The 16,733-nt window shown below is 49.2% G+C and overlaps 1 protein-coding gene across 1 annotated transcript; it reads right to left on the bottom strand.

Moving 5' to 3' along the window:
* Positions 1-8,287: 8,287 nt before the first annotated feature.
* Positions 8,288-15,685, bottom strand: LOC121470047 (uncharacterized). Its single transcript, XM_072929380.1, has 4 exons — positions 15,575-15,685; positions 12,752-13,317; positions 12,227-12,349; positions 8,288-8,565 (listed from the first exon to the last, which is right to left on the bottom strand). Exons 1-4 carry the CDS (start codon positions 15,683-15,685, stop codon positions 8,544-8,546), a joined length of 822 nt encoding a protein of 273 aa, XP_072785481.1. The 3' UTR covers positions 8,288-8,543.
* Between the last annotated feature and the right edge of the window lie 1,048 nt (positions 15,686-16,733).

Below are 16,733 nucleotides of genomic sequence, written 5' to 3'. Positions count from 1 at the left end.
AGAAATTGATAATTATGAATTCCATAGACAATATCTATAATTAGTAACATAGGTGAAATTATATAATTAGTAAGTATTAAAAGATTGTACATTATTTTAGAATTTATAACAGTTGATAAATGTTAAATTATTGGAAAGTTGGATAATGATTTTTTAAGTTTATTTTAAAAATATGTTTATTTGTTATATTGATAAAGTTAAATTGTTAAGTTAAAATGATTTGAATTTTATTTTTGATGTAGAAAAACATTTGGGTTTGTTGTTAATTATTTTATTTAGGTAGAGTTAGGGTTTGGTTACAGTTTAAATTTTAATTGGTGGATGTTACTTAATATATTTTTGTATAATGTTTTTAAAAATAGTAGTTAAGAGTAAAAATGTTAGGATTCAAGATTAATTACATTATTTAATAATTGGATTTTTTAGTAGTTTTTTTAGAATAGAGATGCTTTGAATATAGTAAACTTCTTTTAAAGATTTGAAAGTGGTTATGGACAGGATTGTGAGTTTGGATTTGGATATTGAGAGTGTGAAGGTGGAGGAAATGTATGAGAGAGTCATTACTTAGTGTGAAACTTAGAAAAAGAAATTAATGTTGTAGTTGGATTTTATATTGAAGTGATTTTGTAATAATAACTGAGGAAAGTGATAAGATTAACAGTTTGGAGGAGGTTTTTAATGCAGTTTCATTTATCTTTTTTTTAATTTTGAAAAATATTTAAAATTGTGAGATAACATTAGGTTAAATTGTAGAGTTAGTGTAGAGATTAGTTAACTTGGTTTAAGAGCTGTATAAATAGAGAATAAAAAAAGTAGGATGTAGAAATTTTTTGTGTTTTTTAGATAATTATATAAAGAGATGATAAAGTTTATGCAAGTTGGTTGTCAATATTATAATAATATTTAATAAATAATGTTTAGTATAAAAATTAATATATTTGTATTATATAACTAGCATATTAGTAGTAAGTGTTTGAAGAAATCAGGATAACTTTAAAAATATTTATATATTAAATAAATAGAGCAAAAATTTAAAAATCTATGCTATTAATAGCAATTACTATTTTTTGGTGTTATTTATAAAAGATAAAAATAGTAGAGATTGTGATGAAGAAAAGAATTTTTGATGAAATTGATGATATAATACACTGTATTTCTTTTACTTCTGAATAGGTGTTTGTTAGTGTTTTATTTTAGTTGTTTATTGGAGATGTTTTATTTGTTTTAAGAAAATTACCCTTATACTTTATAGTTTAGATAAATGATTTTTAATAACATTTAGGAGAAGTTCTATTAAATAACATTTAAATTTAGATGGATTGAATTTTGATAGTAAGGAATAATCAACTTAATTTTAATAGAATATTGAAGTGATAAAAAGAAACTTAGTGTATTTATTTAAATGTGTTGACATTTAATTGTGTTTGATTTTATTAATACTTAACTTATTGAAGGTTATTATTTATAAATAGTGAAGGTTTTAAAAGTATTTTTGTTTTGGAGAAATTTTAAATTGTTGAGTTGTGATTATTACTTATATCTTTACAGGGTGGAATATTGGGAAATATGTTTCTTAGTAAATTTTTTTTATTTATGTTACATTGCAAATGGTACTAATTTGTATAGTGGGTTTTTTTTTAATGCAGGATATTGATTAGATTGTTTTATATTTTTTGTGGGCTTTGACAAATATTAATTTATACGTTTAAGCTTTTCTATATTTGAAGTACATTTTGATGGTTCTTGTTTTTTTAAGAGTTTTTAATTTAGAACTTGAAGATTATTTGGTGTTTGTAGGAAATAAATTTGGGGTTTTTTTTGATACGGTTGAGTTGTATTTTTAATGTTAGTAAGCACTACTTTTGGCACGTTATTTTGATTTTTTGTTTGGTTATGGGGAGGGTCTCCTGTTAGATGTGGAAGCGTGAGACTGGCAGTAGGACTTTTTGTCTAATGCTTGATGAGTCTGTTTTACGGGGAGGAGGTGTTATTTTAAGTTTTATAAAATACACTGAGAATGAGTTAAAAGCATGGAAGAAACATTATGGTAATTAAAGGGTGCTATGTTTAAAGAGCTATAAATCTTTTTTAATAACTGCTTGACATAAGGTGAGCTTAATCTACTTTTTCTGCCCCAGAAAGCATCAGGCACATGCGCATCAATGGCACGACCCCTGCCCACCGCTCCTGTTTCACCCGACCAAAATCAAGAGCAGAAGTTGGTTGGGCTTTAAGAACATGAAATAACTTTGAAGCAAAATAAATCACATTTTTCCCCTGTGTTTTTTCCCTTTCAGATGCTGCACTCACCTCTGCAGACAAGCGCTGAACTCTCACTGCAGGAACCCGTCAGGCCTCGGTGGCTGTGAGTTCATGTTTTTCTCACTGGGGAATTGAAATAATTGCTGGTTAATTGCAGAAATGTTTTCTGGAGCCTTTCCCCTTTTGTGCCCCTGTGCTGTGTGGGACAAGGGCAGAGGAGCCAGAGGAGCTGGAAAGGGGCGGGAGAAGGCAAAGGGACCCCCTGGTGTCCCCAGGGCTCTGTGGGGAACAGAACGGACACTGTGGGGGCACGGGGAGGTGAGGAGTGACAGTCTGGGGCCAAATCCCAGCTCACCCACAGGAAAATAAGTGAGGGACATTTTGGAGGGGAAAGCTGAGGCCATGAGTTCACCCAGCCTGGCCAAGTTGTGTTTGCACAAAGTGGCACCAGAGGCAAAGGTCAATCCAGAGCCCACCCTGCTCAACCTCTAGGTCCCAGAATAAATTCTACAAGCTGCCTGTTGAGGGACTAAAAACACATGAAAGAGAACCAAGAGCTTTCCAAGAGCAAACCAGAAGGTTCCTGGGAATCCCATTGCACTGTTGTCACAGCCTTTTTGACAGAGCTCTTAGTTTTTTTATTTCAATGCTGCGTTTCTCTGCTGGGATCATTCACTCTGGGGGCTGTGGGGACTTTTTGGGTTTGAACCCCCTCCCGGTGGCCCTGACACTGCTCAGGAGCTGGAGGAAAAGCAGAGTCAGCGCTCCTGGCAGGGGCAGGGAGTTTTCCCCCAGAGCAGATGCAGCAGCTGCCCTCCAGCCCGGCCAGGAGGGATCTGCTTTGGCTCCTGGCTGCTGCAGGGACAGAACGTGTTCAGCTGATCCAGGTGACATTCCAGCAGCCTCATCTCCCATCCAGCCCAGCCAGGAGGGATCTGCTTTGGCTCCTGGCTGCTGCAGGGACAGAACGTGTTCAGCTGCTCCAGGTGACATTCCAGCGGCCTCATCTCCCATCCCTGCCCCTGCCCCTCCTGCTCTCAGATCCCACACCACCAGCTGTGCCAAGGGAATTTGTCCCACCAGCAGCAGGGGAAGGACAAGGGCTCCCACCCTGGCACTTGGATTGTCCCTCTGGGGGATGCTGGCTGCTCGGATTTAGATCATTCCATGCATTTGGCTGCTGAAATTTCCCAGTCCAGGGGCTTCAGCACAGAGATTGTTCTCTGCATGGTGCTGGGATTTGGGGTTCAGTATCAGCTTTGCTAGCTCAGGTGAATTATACCCACAGCCCCAGATTCCCTGCCAAATTACTACTGGAATAACCTGACAGTGCCTCGTGGAGACTGGAAGTTCCCATGCAGAGCTGCCACTTTAGCACCAGCTGTGTCAGGAACCAGCAGAGGTTCCAGGGAAGCTCAGTGGGATCAGGACAAGGACAGGTCTCTATTCTATAGAACTCGTTATTTAAAACCCTCATCCCCCAGCCTCAGGGATGTCTCTGGGGTCACTTGACAGAGTTCCTTGGAATTCAGCTGATTTCCCCCCCCGGAGCTCAGGCTCCAGCTGATGTTTTAAAGCAGGACAAGGCGGTGGCTGGATGCGCTCCTGGCCTGTGCTGAGGCAGAACATCTCTCCTGCAGAAGCTCCGCTCCTTTCAGAGCCTCAGCAGCGGCCTCTGCATGGCCTTTTCCCTCAGGAAAGGGATGCACATCCCTGCCTGCAGCACACCTCCAGTGGGACCCACCTGTGAGAGTTTTCCATCACTTCTGCACCTCCAGCTGGCTCCCTGAAAATCTCCAGACATCATCCCACTCGAACCTCTGATTTTAAGGCATCTCCGAGGCTATGGCTTGGCATTTAGTATCTGTGAAGGAAGATTGCCTTGGCTCAAACGCTGCTGGTGGATGATGGCCTCAGGCTGGAAAAGAGGGAGGAGATTTGGGGGGGCTGGGACATACCTGGCAGCTGTGTGGGAGCTCGGGGAGGTCAGAAACAGGGATTGCTGTCAGAGCCGCTCTGCAAACGGCCGTGCCTCCATTCCCAGGTGATGCCAGCCGTTCCCTGGGGTCCCTCGGGGCTGTCGGTGGCGTCTGTCCGGGCTGAAGCATCCCTGCGTGCCTGTGGGGAGCAGCCCCCGGCCGAGGAGCCACGGGCAGCCCTTCAGCCGTGTCCGTGCCGGCGCTGTCCGGTGCCCCGGTGCCCGTGCCGGGCCGTGCGTTGGGCACGCTGCGAGCCGCGGGCCGGGCACGGCAGCTCCTGCCCTGCCGAGCCAAGGACCGGAGGTGCTCTCTGCCCTTCGGGGGCTCCGGGCTCCTCCAGCCCCGCACCGGGCGCAGCCGGAGCGGGAGCGGCGGCCCCGGCGGAGCGGCGCTGCCGGTCCCGATCCCAGCCCCGATCCCGCCCCGATCCTCCGGCCCCGGCACCCCCACCCTGCCCGCCGAGGAAGGAGCGGCACTGCCCGGCTCCCACAGCAGACACCGGCGGGACCGGGACCCAAATCCCCGGGCCCGGATCCCAGTCCCGGTCCCACCTGAGCCCGTCGGACGCCGCGCAACGCCGGGAGCAGCCCCGATCCGATCTCCGCACGGCGCTCCGAGCGCCGGTCCCGCCGCAGCCCGGGCCGAGCATCCCCCGCAGAACGTGAGGCGGGCGCGGATCCGCCGCCATTTACGGGCGGGGGGCGGGGCCGGGGCGGGGCCAGCACAGGTGCGCGCACAGGTACGCGGGGCCCCAGCGCGCCTGCGCGGGGCGGGGCGGGGCCGGGGGGATTTAACCCGCGGGGAGGGCCGGGCAGAGCCATTTGCTGCTCGGCGCTCGGAGCGGGAGGTTGCGGCCGGCCGGGCCCCTTTATCTCTTCTTCTCTGTATTTCTTTTCTTCTGTGTTTCTGTTCTTTTGCGTTTCTTTTTCTCTATACCTCTCCTGTGTACCCTCCCTTCCTCCCCTCCCCCACCCCCTACACCCTCCCCCCCCCAAACCCCCCCCTCCCTCTCCCCCCTAGCCCTCCCCTCCCTCCCCCCCGGGCGGTCCCCCCTACACCCCTTTCCCTTTCCTCCCTTTCTATTCCCATACTCACCCCTACCCTGTTCCTCCGTCCTGTCCCTCTTCCTTCCCTTCCCAGCCGGGCTCCCCCGCGCCCCCTTTCCCTGCTCCCCTTCCCCCCTGCACACGTTCCGCCTCCTTCCCCAAACCTGCCTTCAATCCTTCCTTTCCTTCCTCCACCCTGCCTTCCCCCCAGCCCCCTCCCCGACTGCCCCGCACACCCCGACCTCTCTCCCCCTGCCCCCTGTCCTTGTCCCCTTCCCCTCGGCTGCCGCTCAGCTCCCCTGTTCTCGTTCCCCATTCCCGCTCTCCTTCTTTCCTCGCAGCCGCGGGGCTCGGGGTGCCGGATAATAAAGCCCAGAGGGCCGGAGCCCGGCGCCCCCCGCCCTCGCTGGGGTCCCCACACGGGGCAGGAGCCGCTCTGCGGGTCCCCCCATTGCAGTGCAACACACGGCCCGACACTGCCGGGGCTCCGGCTTTCCCGACATCACACTGGGGGGTCGGGCCGGGGGGGTGGGAGGGGGTGTGAGGAAGGGCCCCCTCATTAGGAGGGGGCTCTGGTGGGGGGGTGGGGGTTAGGAAGGGCCCCCTCCGGAGGAGGGGGTCTCGGGGTGGGGTCAGGGTGGGCCCCCTCCGGAGGGGGGGGGTCCCGGGGAGGGGGGCGGGGCGGAGGGGGGGCCTTTCCCCCCCTCCAGCCCCTCCCCGGGACCCCCTCCTCCGGACGGGGTCGGCCCCGGCCCCCTCCCGGGGACCCCCTCCTCCGGACCGGGGCCCGGGGCGGGGGAGGGGGGGCCAGGAGGGGAGGGCTGCACATGTGTCCTTTTTTTTTTTTTTTTTAACGTCTGTTACGCCGCAGAGTGACGTGACCCCCTCTGCTCCCCCCCCACCCCGCCCGCCCCCCCTCCCTCCCCCCGGGCCCCGGTCCGGAGGAGGGGGTCCCCGGGAGGGGGCCGGGGCCGACCCCGTCCGGAGGAGGGGGTCCCGGGGAGGGGCTGGAGGGGGGAAGGCCCCCCCTCCCCGGGACCCCCCCCTCCGGAGGGGGCCCACCCTGACCCCCCCCCCGGGACCCCCTCCTCCGGAGGGGGCCCTTCCTAACCCCCCGCCCCCCCCCCCAGAGCCCCCTCCTAATGAGGGGGCCCTTCCTCACACCCCCTCCCACCCCCCCGGCCCGACCCCCCAGTGTGATGTCGGGAAAGCCGGAGCCCCGGCAGTGTCGGGCCGTGTGTTGCACTGCAATGGGGGGACCCGCAGAGCGGCTCCTGCCCCGTGTGGGGACCCCAGCGAGGGCGGGGGGCGCCGGGCTCCGGCCCTCTGGGCTTTATTATCCGGCACCCCGAGCCCCGCGGCTGCGAGGAAAGAAGGAAAAGGGGACGGGAAGAGAGGAGGGAGAGCGGGGGAATGGAACGGAGGAGCGGGGCAGGGACAGGAGAGGGAGGAGTGCGGGGGGGTCGCGTTTGGGGGAGAGGAGGAGTGAGTTTAGGGGAGAAAAAACAGAAATATGGACAGAAGGAAGGGTAGAGTGGGACGGGAGGGGAGGCCGAAAGGGGACGAGAAGTAAAGGTGAGAAGAGAAATAAGGGGAATACGAGCAGAAGGAAGGAAGGGTAGAAGAGGGGAAGGAGAGAAGGGCGAAGCTGCGGAGCCCGCACAGAACGCACCCGTCCGCAGCGCGCTCAACGTGAGCAAATGCCGGCTGCGGCGATTCCCGGCAGTTAAATAACCTCGGCCCCGCCCCGCGCAGGCGCTCTGCGGTCCCGCGCACCTGCGCCAGGACCGGGCCCCGCCCCTGGAGCTCCGCCCCGGGCCCGCCCCGAGCCCGCCCGGGATGGAGGCGGGGCCATCGCTCCCGGGCCCGGTGACCGGGGGCGCTGGTTCGGTTCCAGGCGGTGCCGGCCGTGGGTCCCGAGCGGTGACCGGGGGTGCCGGTTCGGTTCCCGGCGGTGCCGGTTCGGCTCCCGGCGGTGCCGCCTCTGCCCCGGCGGGCGGGGTCTGGGTCTCTCTCGGGCCGGAGCACCGGGGCGCTGCCGGGGCCGGGATCCGGGCCGGGCGCCGGGGCCGAGCCGGCGGCGATTTCCCGGTGCTGACTGAGACCGGCCGGGGACTGGGGACCCCCGTGCCGGCCCCAGCACCCCCAAACTCCGCCGCTCCCCGCCGTGCCAGGGAATTTTCTTTTTTCCAGCCTAGGCCGAGACATTTTTATGAGACAACTCAAAACTCAGGGGTATGGGATCTGAGGGGAGAGAAGAGATTCTGGTATAAATTCAAAATACGTTGTGAAAAACAACACGGAACAGCTCATTTCCTCTCCCAGCCCGGTTTCTGTGTGATTTCTGGGATTCCAGCTGTTCCGGTGGCATCGGCAGCCTGGGGGGCTGCAATGACTTGCCAGGTGCTCAGCACGACAGAAAATAAGGGGAAAACTCCCCGGATCTGGCAGCGGAGCCTCTCAGCAGTGCCCCGAAAGCCCAGCAGTGCCCAGCATCTCTGGATGGAAGCTGAGGGGCTCCAGCACAGCCCCTCTGCAGTGTTCCTCTGGAGCCGACACTGCCCAGCATCCCTGACCAGGGTTTGGGGGTCCCAGCACATCCCCCTGGCACAGCCCCCCGGCTTCTGCAAGTTCCCTTTAACCAGGATGATTTTCTCGGGGGTAGGAGCACCCAAAGCCAGCAGAACTGGCCTCAGCCACTTTCTGTGGGATCTCTCCTCTTCCTTCCTCACCAAATTCCCACTGTCAAAACCCAGCTTGAGGCACAGATCTCCAGCCCCTCAATCTCTCCAAGGAATTGGGCTTGGATTTCCCAATCCAGCAGGGCAGAAATGCTCTTGTCCTTACTGTATATCCTAATTGCAGTACTTGCCTAAGAAATAATTGAAAGAAATTAAAGGAATGAAGAGAAATTAAATAAGAGCTGCCAGCTCCAACTAAGGGATGCTCAAACCCCTTATGAACAATTTGCTTTAATTAACCAACTCAAACAAAGTAATTGACACCACATTGATACAGTATGATTCTATTTAATTGAGTTATAGATAAATATTGCAAAATGTAAAAACCTTCATAAACCCAGAAACTCTTTCAAGAGATAGACAGGGCACAGCTGCAGAGAGAGTCTTGGGGTTCAGGGAAAACCCCAAAGTTTTCAGTGTTCAGCATCTTCCACCATGTCGTCATTGACAGCAAACATGGCTTCAGCCTCAGGAAGACATGGAGAGTCAGGGATTTTACAGATCCTGGTCTCACCTCAGCCTCTCAGCAGGTACAGTCTGCAGGGAGAGGGAAGAAAAAGGGTCAGAATGGACAGCCTACTTCCAGAAAATCAACACCATTCATAAAGCAGTAAGCAGAGCTGTAAGAACTTCCCAAAGGTTCATTTCCCTGCCAACTGAGGGCTCTAAGTTGAAGCACGGGCTGGACCTGCCATGGACAGACTCCAGGAACCCCAGAAGTAAAAGCTACTGGGCCAATTCCATAAAATATTCCAAAATCAGGCTCCTAGGATGTGACCATCTCTTCTCTCACCTGGTGGTGGAAGCACAAGTAAGATCTTCCCTCCTGTGGGTTTTCTGGGATCTGCAGTGAACTGCAGGGGGAAGAAAAGCCCAGGCATTTCCCACGACTGGAACAGAAAAGTGGGGAAAAGGGATGCGGGGCACTCCTGGGGTGATAACTGGGATCCAACCTCTCCACACCAATGGAAGCAGAGATGAGTGACAAAGCCTTTGGGACCAGTTTGCTGGGATTCATAAGAAAACAGATAAGTTTTATTTTGGCAATAAAGCCAAGCTGGTTATCACCTCATCAGCTGGGTACAGCAGCAGCACCCGCAGGAACCTGGCCAGGTGGGTCTGCCTGGCAGAGGGCTCCCCACTCCCTGGGAATCTGTGTGCTACAGGGCTGTGGCACTGGCCATTAAAACTCCTGCCTGTCCCTTCACAAGGCAAGGTGGTTTTTCCATACAGCAAATGTTTTTTTGAATTAAAAAGATAACACTACACTCAACTGGCGAAGAAAAAAGTGAGATCTGTAAAATTTTCCTAAGCCAGGCAAAAAAGAAAGCCAAATCAAACCAAAACAAAAACTAACATAACAATGGGGAAAAAAAACCCCAACATATCCAGCATATTTCAAGATGGTTTAAATCAAAATGAGGTTACTTACTTAGAAAGCTTGAAAAGGTGCAGTGCTGCAAAAATCTAATGCTGCAAAAAAAAGCCTTTTCTTACATCACATTTTAGCCCTGAACTTGCAAAAAAACCCCCGCCAAACTAACAATTCACCACATACAGTTCTTGAGTCATTCCTGTCTTTGAGCACGAGTCAAGCTAAAGCTATTGAGACAAGAAAAACATAAGTGACTTAATGCTGCTCCTTTGGAAATTACAGAATCACAGGGAGGGTTTTCCTTAGCTTAGGAAAATGCACACCCAGTTCAGCAGATACTGAATAGCAGGGAAGTCAGGAGATAAATGTTTTGCTTTCAGAGACAAAAATTTAAATAAATATTTACATTAAACCAGAAGTTACACTATTTGCTCCCAGCTCTTCCTACCTGCAGTCACAAGATTTTAGTAGAGCAAAACATCAACTTGATTTGTGATGTTAGATTTCAATACAAAGCTACAGTAAAAGCATTAGGTCCATTTGCATGAAAGGCAAGAGGAAACATGACTAAAAGTTAAGTGAAGATCTGTAGAAGTGAGTCAGAACTAACTAGAAACAATACCAAATTACTGAGACATAAATAGGAGCCTAATGCCGTGCTTGATAAACAGAAAATGCTAATTACCATGAAAATTGCAGGAAAAGTTACTGAAAATCTTGCATAACACAAGATACCAATGACATGCTACAATGCACTCTGGGTGAAATAAGCTGTTCTGAAGAAACTAGTGAAGAATTTTAAGGTTTCACAGAGGTGATTTAGAGAAAGAATGATATGAGGTTAAATCTCACCCTTTCCAGCACCTCTTGCAGGACAGCTCGACTTTCAAGAGTAAGCGGTTCCTCGTGAATAACAGCTTGCTTTCCTGGAGTTCCTAGAATACAGCTGAGATGCCACAGTTTAGATCATGCACTTCTCACTCTGAAGCCAAAAACTCAGACACAGCACTCCTCCAAAACCCTGAGAGGCAGCCATGGATTCTGGGGCTGCAGGATGCAGTGAAAAATTGCACAGACACCAGGAGCAGTGCAGCACTGGCCGGGAGAAGCAGAGTTACTCTCCAAGAAATGTGCCATTCTGCAGCCAGGTTAGTGCTGTAGAGAATTTTACTGCCAGGCCATTTTACTGCCAAAAAAGAAGGTATCATAGCTGTAGAATAAAGAAAGAAACCCAAAGGCATGAGGGTGAACACCCACAGCAATACAGCAAAATAAATGTGAACTTCAGAAAAAAAACAGAGGCATTAAAACTAGTTCAGGTGAACACTGTCCATCAGAACAATGCTTGCATAAAAGAACTCTGGCATAAAGCCTTGATTCACGATATAGTTACTAAAGAATACCTTAAGACCACTTTTCAGTGCTATAAACTGACTAAACCCAAGCACACTTTCATTTTCTAGACAGATTTTAAGAGGGCTGAGTGTGTCAAGCACATACTCAGCTGTCAGATTTGCCTTTGCCCACCTATTATAGTGACATAAAAGTGACATAAAGTGACATAAAAGTGAGTTTTCTCAACAAGTTGGAGTCAAACTAATCAGTCATCAAGTTTAGATATTAACACTTAAAGTGACCATTAAAAGCACTAGACACACCTCTGAGAATACAGGGGGCTAAAAGCAAAGAACAGAAAGGTAAAAAATAATTAAAATAATTAAAATGTCCCAAGCAAACCTCCCAGAGAGAGAGAGAGAGACAGAGAGAGAAAGAGCCCGTTCCACCTAAAAATTTAATATCATGTGCCAGCAGTACACTGCAAAGAAAACAAAAATAAGAGAAAAGCAAGTGCCCAGCCATAAGAGTTCAGCAGCCTACTGTAAGATCTCAGCCATCCTGGGAGCTTAGGCTTTTAACCCTTTCCTGAAAAAAGAAAACTTTACAAAACCTTACTCCTGCTTAATCTAAAAGAGAGGCAGCCCAAGACCTGAAATGTCAGAAGAAAATGAGAGAAGAATCCTAAGTAGAAAGAAATAATAGAGTAGCCTTAGCTAGACTTCTCTTGTATAGCCATAGACTAAACCAATTTTCTCCTACAACACACAGACTGCATTTTTAAGAGGATACAATGACTTAAGCTAAAAAAAGTACAAGAGTAAAGTAAAGTAAGAAAAAAAGTTAAAGAGAGTATAGTAGTACCCTCTAGCTTAAAAAAAACCCCAAAAAACATCTCTGTTTTTGAGACCCTCGGCCCCAGGGGAGGAAAAATGGGGGGGGGGGGGGGACTGTTATCCCAAAAATAAAGAACTGTTGTTCTTTTAGTCCTTAGCAAAGCATCCTTAAAAAGAAACCCTATAAGCAGCTTCAGTCCACTCACACTGGTGAGAGCACTGCGACATGGAAGGGAAAGTGCCACAATAGCAAATTTTCTCCAGACAGTACCATGTGTGACATAGAAAGACAAGAAGTTATAACTGTGTTTCCTAGAGATCTATAACACAAGAGAAACTCCTCTCTCCCTTGATAAACTAAAAATTAATTATCTAAAGAATAGTAACTTGATCAAGAACGCAATTTCTCATACAAAAGGCAGACCTGGCTGTTTGGTTTTTTTTTTTTCCTAGCATTTGCCTTACACAGGTGATGTTCCTCACAACTGAGCACTCTGATGCCAACAGCAGCAATACAGAAAACCACTCTGGGACAGAGCAGCAGGAAAAGCTGCCTCGAGACTTGCCAGAGATATGACAGGAGCACCCTCAGTGTGATGCCTGGTGAGTGAAATGGAGCTGGCAGGCTGACCCACAAACATTCTGTATTTACCTGTCCATGGAGCCAATACTGAAACAGAACAAATCTCTCTCGTAGTCGAGGTTCCTTGAGGGGCACCTGTAGATGCTGCCAAGTGTCCTTGAGCAGTCAGAGCAGAATAAGGTTTCTACCATGCTGAAAGTAAGAAATAACATTTATTCAGAAGAAAGTAAAAGGAAGCACCTCTCCCCATCCCTTTTCTTAAAAAAAAAAAACAAAAAAAAACATGCATTAGAATTTTTTAAAGCATTCATTCTTGCTTTACACAGTGTAAATTATGAGCTTTCATCTTTCAGTCTGAGTTTGCCACAGCTCCTCAGGCTGACTGACCTCAGGAAGACCATCAGAATCACTAAACGGTGGTCGGGACATTAAAGCTCATCCCATTCCACCTGTGCCGTGGGCAGGGACACCTTCCAGTGTCCCAGGCTAGGCTGGACACTGGGGCTTGGAGCAGCCCGGGACACTGCCAGGGATCCAGGGGCAGCCACAGGGGCCTGCCCACCCTCACCGGGAAAAACTTCCTCTGATACTCACCTAACCCTGCCTTCCTTCATCCTGAGGCCATTCCCATTCCAATGGCTCCGTGTCCCTGTGAGGAATCCCTCTGCTTTGGGCCACAAGCGCTTGTACAGAGCACCCCACATCAGAGTTCCAGGGGCTCTGGGGGCACACGAGCACTCGGGGCCATTGGCCGGGCTTGTCCTCAGCGCCTTCCCCGCGAAGCCCCGGCTGTGCCCGGCCAGGACCGGCGCTCCCCACCCGCACCCGCCGGGCGGCTCGGAGCCCTCACGACCCGGGCCCGCGGCGGCCGCACCGCGGCGGGAGGAGGAGGGAAGGAGGGATGGCGACAGGGACTGCCGGGCCGGGAAGAGGGAGGGAAGGAGGGATGGCGGCAGGGACGGCCGGGGCGGCACTAAAAGAACGGCCCCGAGGCAGCGGCTCCGAAGGGCCCCGAGGCAGCGGCGGCGACCCCGGCACCGGCTCCGAACGGCCCCGAGGCAGCGGCGGCGCTGCCCGCGGACCCCGGCCCGGAGCCGCCCCCGCGCCTGCCCCAGAACCGCACCCGGGAAAAAGGAGCGGAAAGTTACTCTGCACCACCTCTAGAAAAGTTTTGCTGTGCATTCAGATCAGCCGAGGGTTTATTGCCTCCGGACTTAGAAAATGGTGTAATTATCCACATCCTTCCCTACAGAAAATCCTGCACTCTAATATTGTAGAGCAACGTTTGGTGCTGCTGGGACCAGGCAAATTATGAGCAGCTCCTCTGATTCTCTTAATTTTAAAGTTAGGGCAGATGATTACCCCCAAATTTCACGGGGGAAACCCCAAACTGCTTAGCTAAGCTAGATGTAAGTCTCTGGCATGTGGCTGGTGTAGCAAAACCCAAAAATCAGGAATAAACTTTCCCCCTGTTTTCTCCTTAATAACATTTTGCTACCATTTGGATCACCTGGTGCTTAACAGAGGTGGCATTTGTGGTGTGGCACTTCCCTCCCTGGCAATTGACAGGGTATTTTTCTTCAGCTGCCTTGAAATTTTCTTGAAATCTGTAAAAACTGTGCTTCTGAGGCAAGATGCTCGCCCTCTGTTAAATTTAATTGAAATTTGCTGACAGTTTTGTGGAGGAAATTACCCCTTATGTGCCTAAGAGTGACCTTATCAGCCTTATTTCCATTAAAAAGCAGGGTAAATTGATCTCATAGTGACTTTTTAGTCCCACTTGTTCTGACCCCACCCAAAAGAAGTAGAGAAGTCTGCCACCTTTCAGGCATTTTTATACTCTAAGAAGATGTCAATAGATATCTTCTAGACATAGAGGAATAGAGAGTGCATCCTCTTGGTACTATTATTCTTCCTTCTCCAAATACCAGTGGAAGAACCGTGGGTTACAAGTTCTCATGAAAACACCAAGGGAAACAATTCCCAACAGCTGGTTGGGATTTTTAATTGTTTTGAGCAAAGGTACCAGTCAAGCAATGAATAGACTTTGTGTGTCTTCGCATAACATTTACATTCTTATTCCCGGAGAAGCTGCTGCTGGGATTATCGGCTCCATGTGCTCAGGGCCATTGCTGGGGCAGCCCCAGGGAATTGTACAGTTCCATAGCCCTGCAATGGGATTGCAGGTCCCTCATTCAGCTTTGCCTGCTAGGGGATTTTTTATTTTTTTTTAATGTGAAACACAGACCTAATTCTCTGCACTTCTTTTCCTCTGTTACGTGGCTGGTCCCTGAAACATGTTGAGACTAAATTTGTCTCATAAAAATGAATCTAAACCCAGAGAAAAAGCCATGATCTTGCTTTCTATTTGTAAAGTTGTGCATCTCTCTCAGTTTTGTATGAAAATAATGAAAAATCTTAATTGGCCCATGATCTAATAGGCTATTTATAAGCATGCAGACACATATGCACAAGATGTGATGGTAAAATTTAGCAATAGGAAAGCTTTTTATAGACTAGTAAAATATGAAAACACAGGATTCCAGTTAAAGAACAACAACATAAAAAACCAAACCAACAAAAAAAGAAAAAAAAAAAACAAAAAAACAAAACAAAGAAAAACAAACCGGAAAACAAAAAATGCAAACAAACAAAAACCAACTAATGGCAAAATTTAAACCCAGGAAATTTTGGTTCAAGCTCCTCCTGCGCCCTGGAGCCAATTTATTTGGCTTCAGGGAATTCCATGAAATCTATTATAACTGTTTTTGAAAGATAAAGCCAAAATAGCTCTGACAGGAAATTCTATAAATCCAGACTTAATTTCTGTCCCAATGGTGTGGAACACTTCAAAACCTTGGGCTTTTCAAAATGTCCCTGGTCAAAGGAAGAATAAAATAAGCTACCTACCCCTCCCCACTGATATTTTTCAGTAGCACAGCCCAAACTCCTGTTTCTGATAAGGAAACAGCTGGGCCAGCTCTAGTTTTGGGTTTAAAAGGAGCTGGGCTCATTCCCTTAATCTCTTTGTGGCTTTGATGCCAACACATACTGAATTTTTCACAAAGAAGCACTCAGTCAAACATATCGGACCTGTTTCAAAGAACACAATGTTTTCCGTACTTTCAGATTTATTTTGTCTTGGTCAGTATTTGTCTCTGGAGTCAGTGACCCTTCTTTTTCCACCTCATCTGAAGTGAACCCCCAGGTGTGAGTGCAAGCACCCAAACTTCCCAAGGCCCCAGCAGCACCACAGTGACCCCAGGAAGGAGCGTTTTGGAACCAGTGGCACCTTTGGGTGCTGTGGGAGCGGGAGCGGATCCGTCCCCTCCTTCAGTGAGCCCAAGGCTCAGGCAATAAAATTGGCACAGCACTGAAGCCTCCATGAACGAGCAGCTCCCCTTGCTCCCCCAGCACCTCACACTCCCACTGAACCAGCTGTGGACACACTTTGGCACTGCAGCCCTCTTGTTCCTGAAATAAATCATCTGCTCCTGGCAAAGCAGGCAACATCTTGCCCTCTTCCATGGTGGCTGCAGGGGCACTGCAGCTGAACTGGGCAAGGGCACATTCTCTTCCACTGCACTGATGTGCTGGGAGGTGTCAGAACTCAAAATGTCCCTCAGACATTTTTGGAGGTTCCAGGCCCAGGTCAGAAGCATTTGAGACCCTGGCAGGCAGCTGGAAACAGCTGTGATTTTGGGTTTGAGCCATGGAATGATTTACCAACCTTGCAGGAAGAACAAGAAGTCACAAAAGTTTAGATATTATAGTAGAAGTAGTCACAAAGTAGAGGGAAGAATTTTTCAGTGCTGTACAGGGGGGTTTTGGTTTTGTACATGGGGGTCAGAGGTTTTAAGATGGAGGGATTTGGGCCTGTCCTGTCCTTCCTCTTTCTTCTTCCTTACCTCCATGTTCTTGGTGATGTTGGCACTCACAGATTGGTTTAGAGTAGAAAGGCACCATTTAATATAGGTAATGGGCATTGGGGAAAAACTGTAAACCTGTAACATGTAATGTACCATATAAAAGACAGCAGCAGCCCTGGGCAGGGAGAGAAGAAGCAGTCGGGAGTCAGAGAGGATGTCAGGGTGTGTGTGTGCCTCTGCCTGAGCTGTGAGCAAACCACAGCAGCTCAAGGAGAAAATCTTTTAGATAACTTGCAATAACTGCCTTGAGACTGAACAACAGAGACTGCTGAGCCTTTCTTTGGAAGCATGGCTTGGAGGAGAAGTTTTTCCACCACACGGAGCCACCCCTGACCTAGGGGTGAGCTCTGGCAGGAAGGGGCACAGGCACTTGGCAACAAACTCCCCTTGCTATTTCTCTTGGTATAAACTGCTCTCAAGGCTGGAATTCCCCTCCTGAGAGCCTCTCCCCAAAGCTCCTGCAGGATTAGGCAATAACCACTCAGGCTTCCTGCACTGTGGTTGTGTAAAAGGAGCCACGTTCCAACATCTGCACAGGTCCAGTCACCAGAACACTCTCCGGAGGCTTTTCCCAGCCCTTCCCTCATCCCTGCTGGAGGCTCCCAAGACCTTTAACAAGTTGGCACTTGGAGTCCCCTCTCTGAAAG

This window comes from Taeniopygia guttata, chromosome 5 (assembly GCF_048771995.1).
Source record: "Taeniopygia guttata chromosome 5, bTaeGut7.mat, whole genome shotgun sequence".
Classification (NCBI taxonomy): domain Eukaryota; kingdom Metazoa; phylum Chordata; class Aves; order Passeriformes; family Estrildidae; genus Taeniopygia; species Taeniopygia guttata.
The sequence above is the reverse complement of the archived record's forward strand: the minus strand, read 5'-3'. Positions and strand labels throughout refer to the sequence as shown.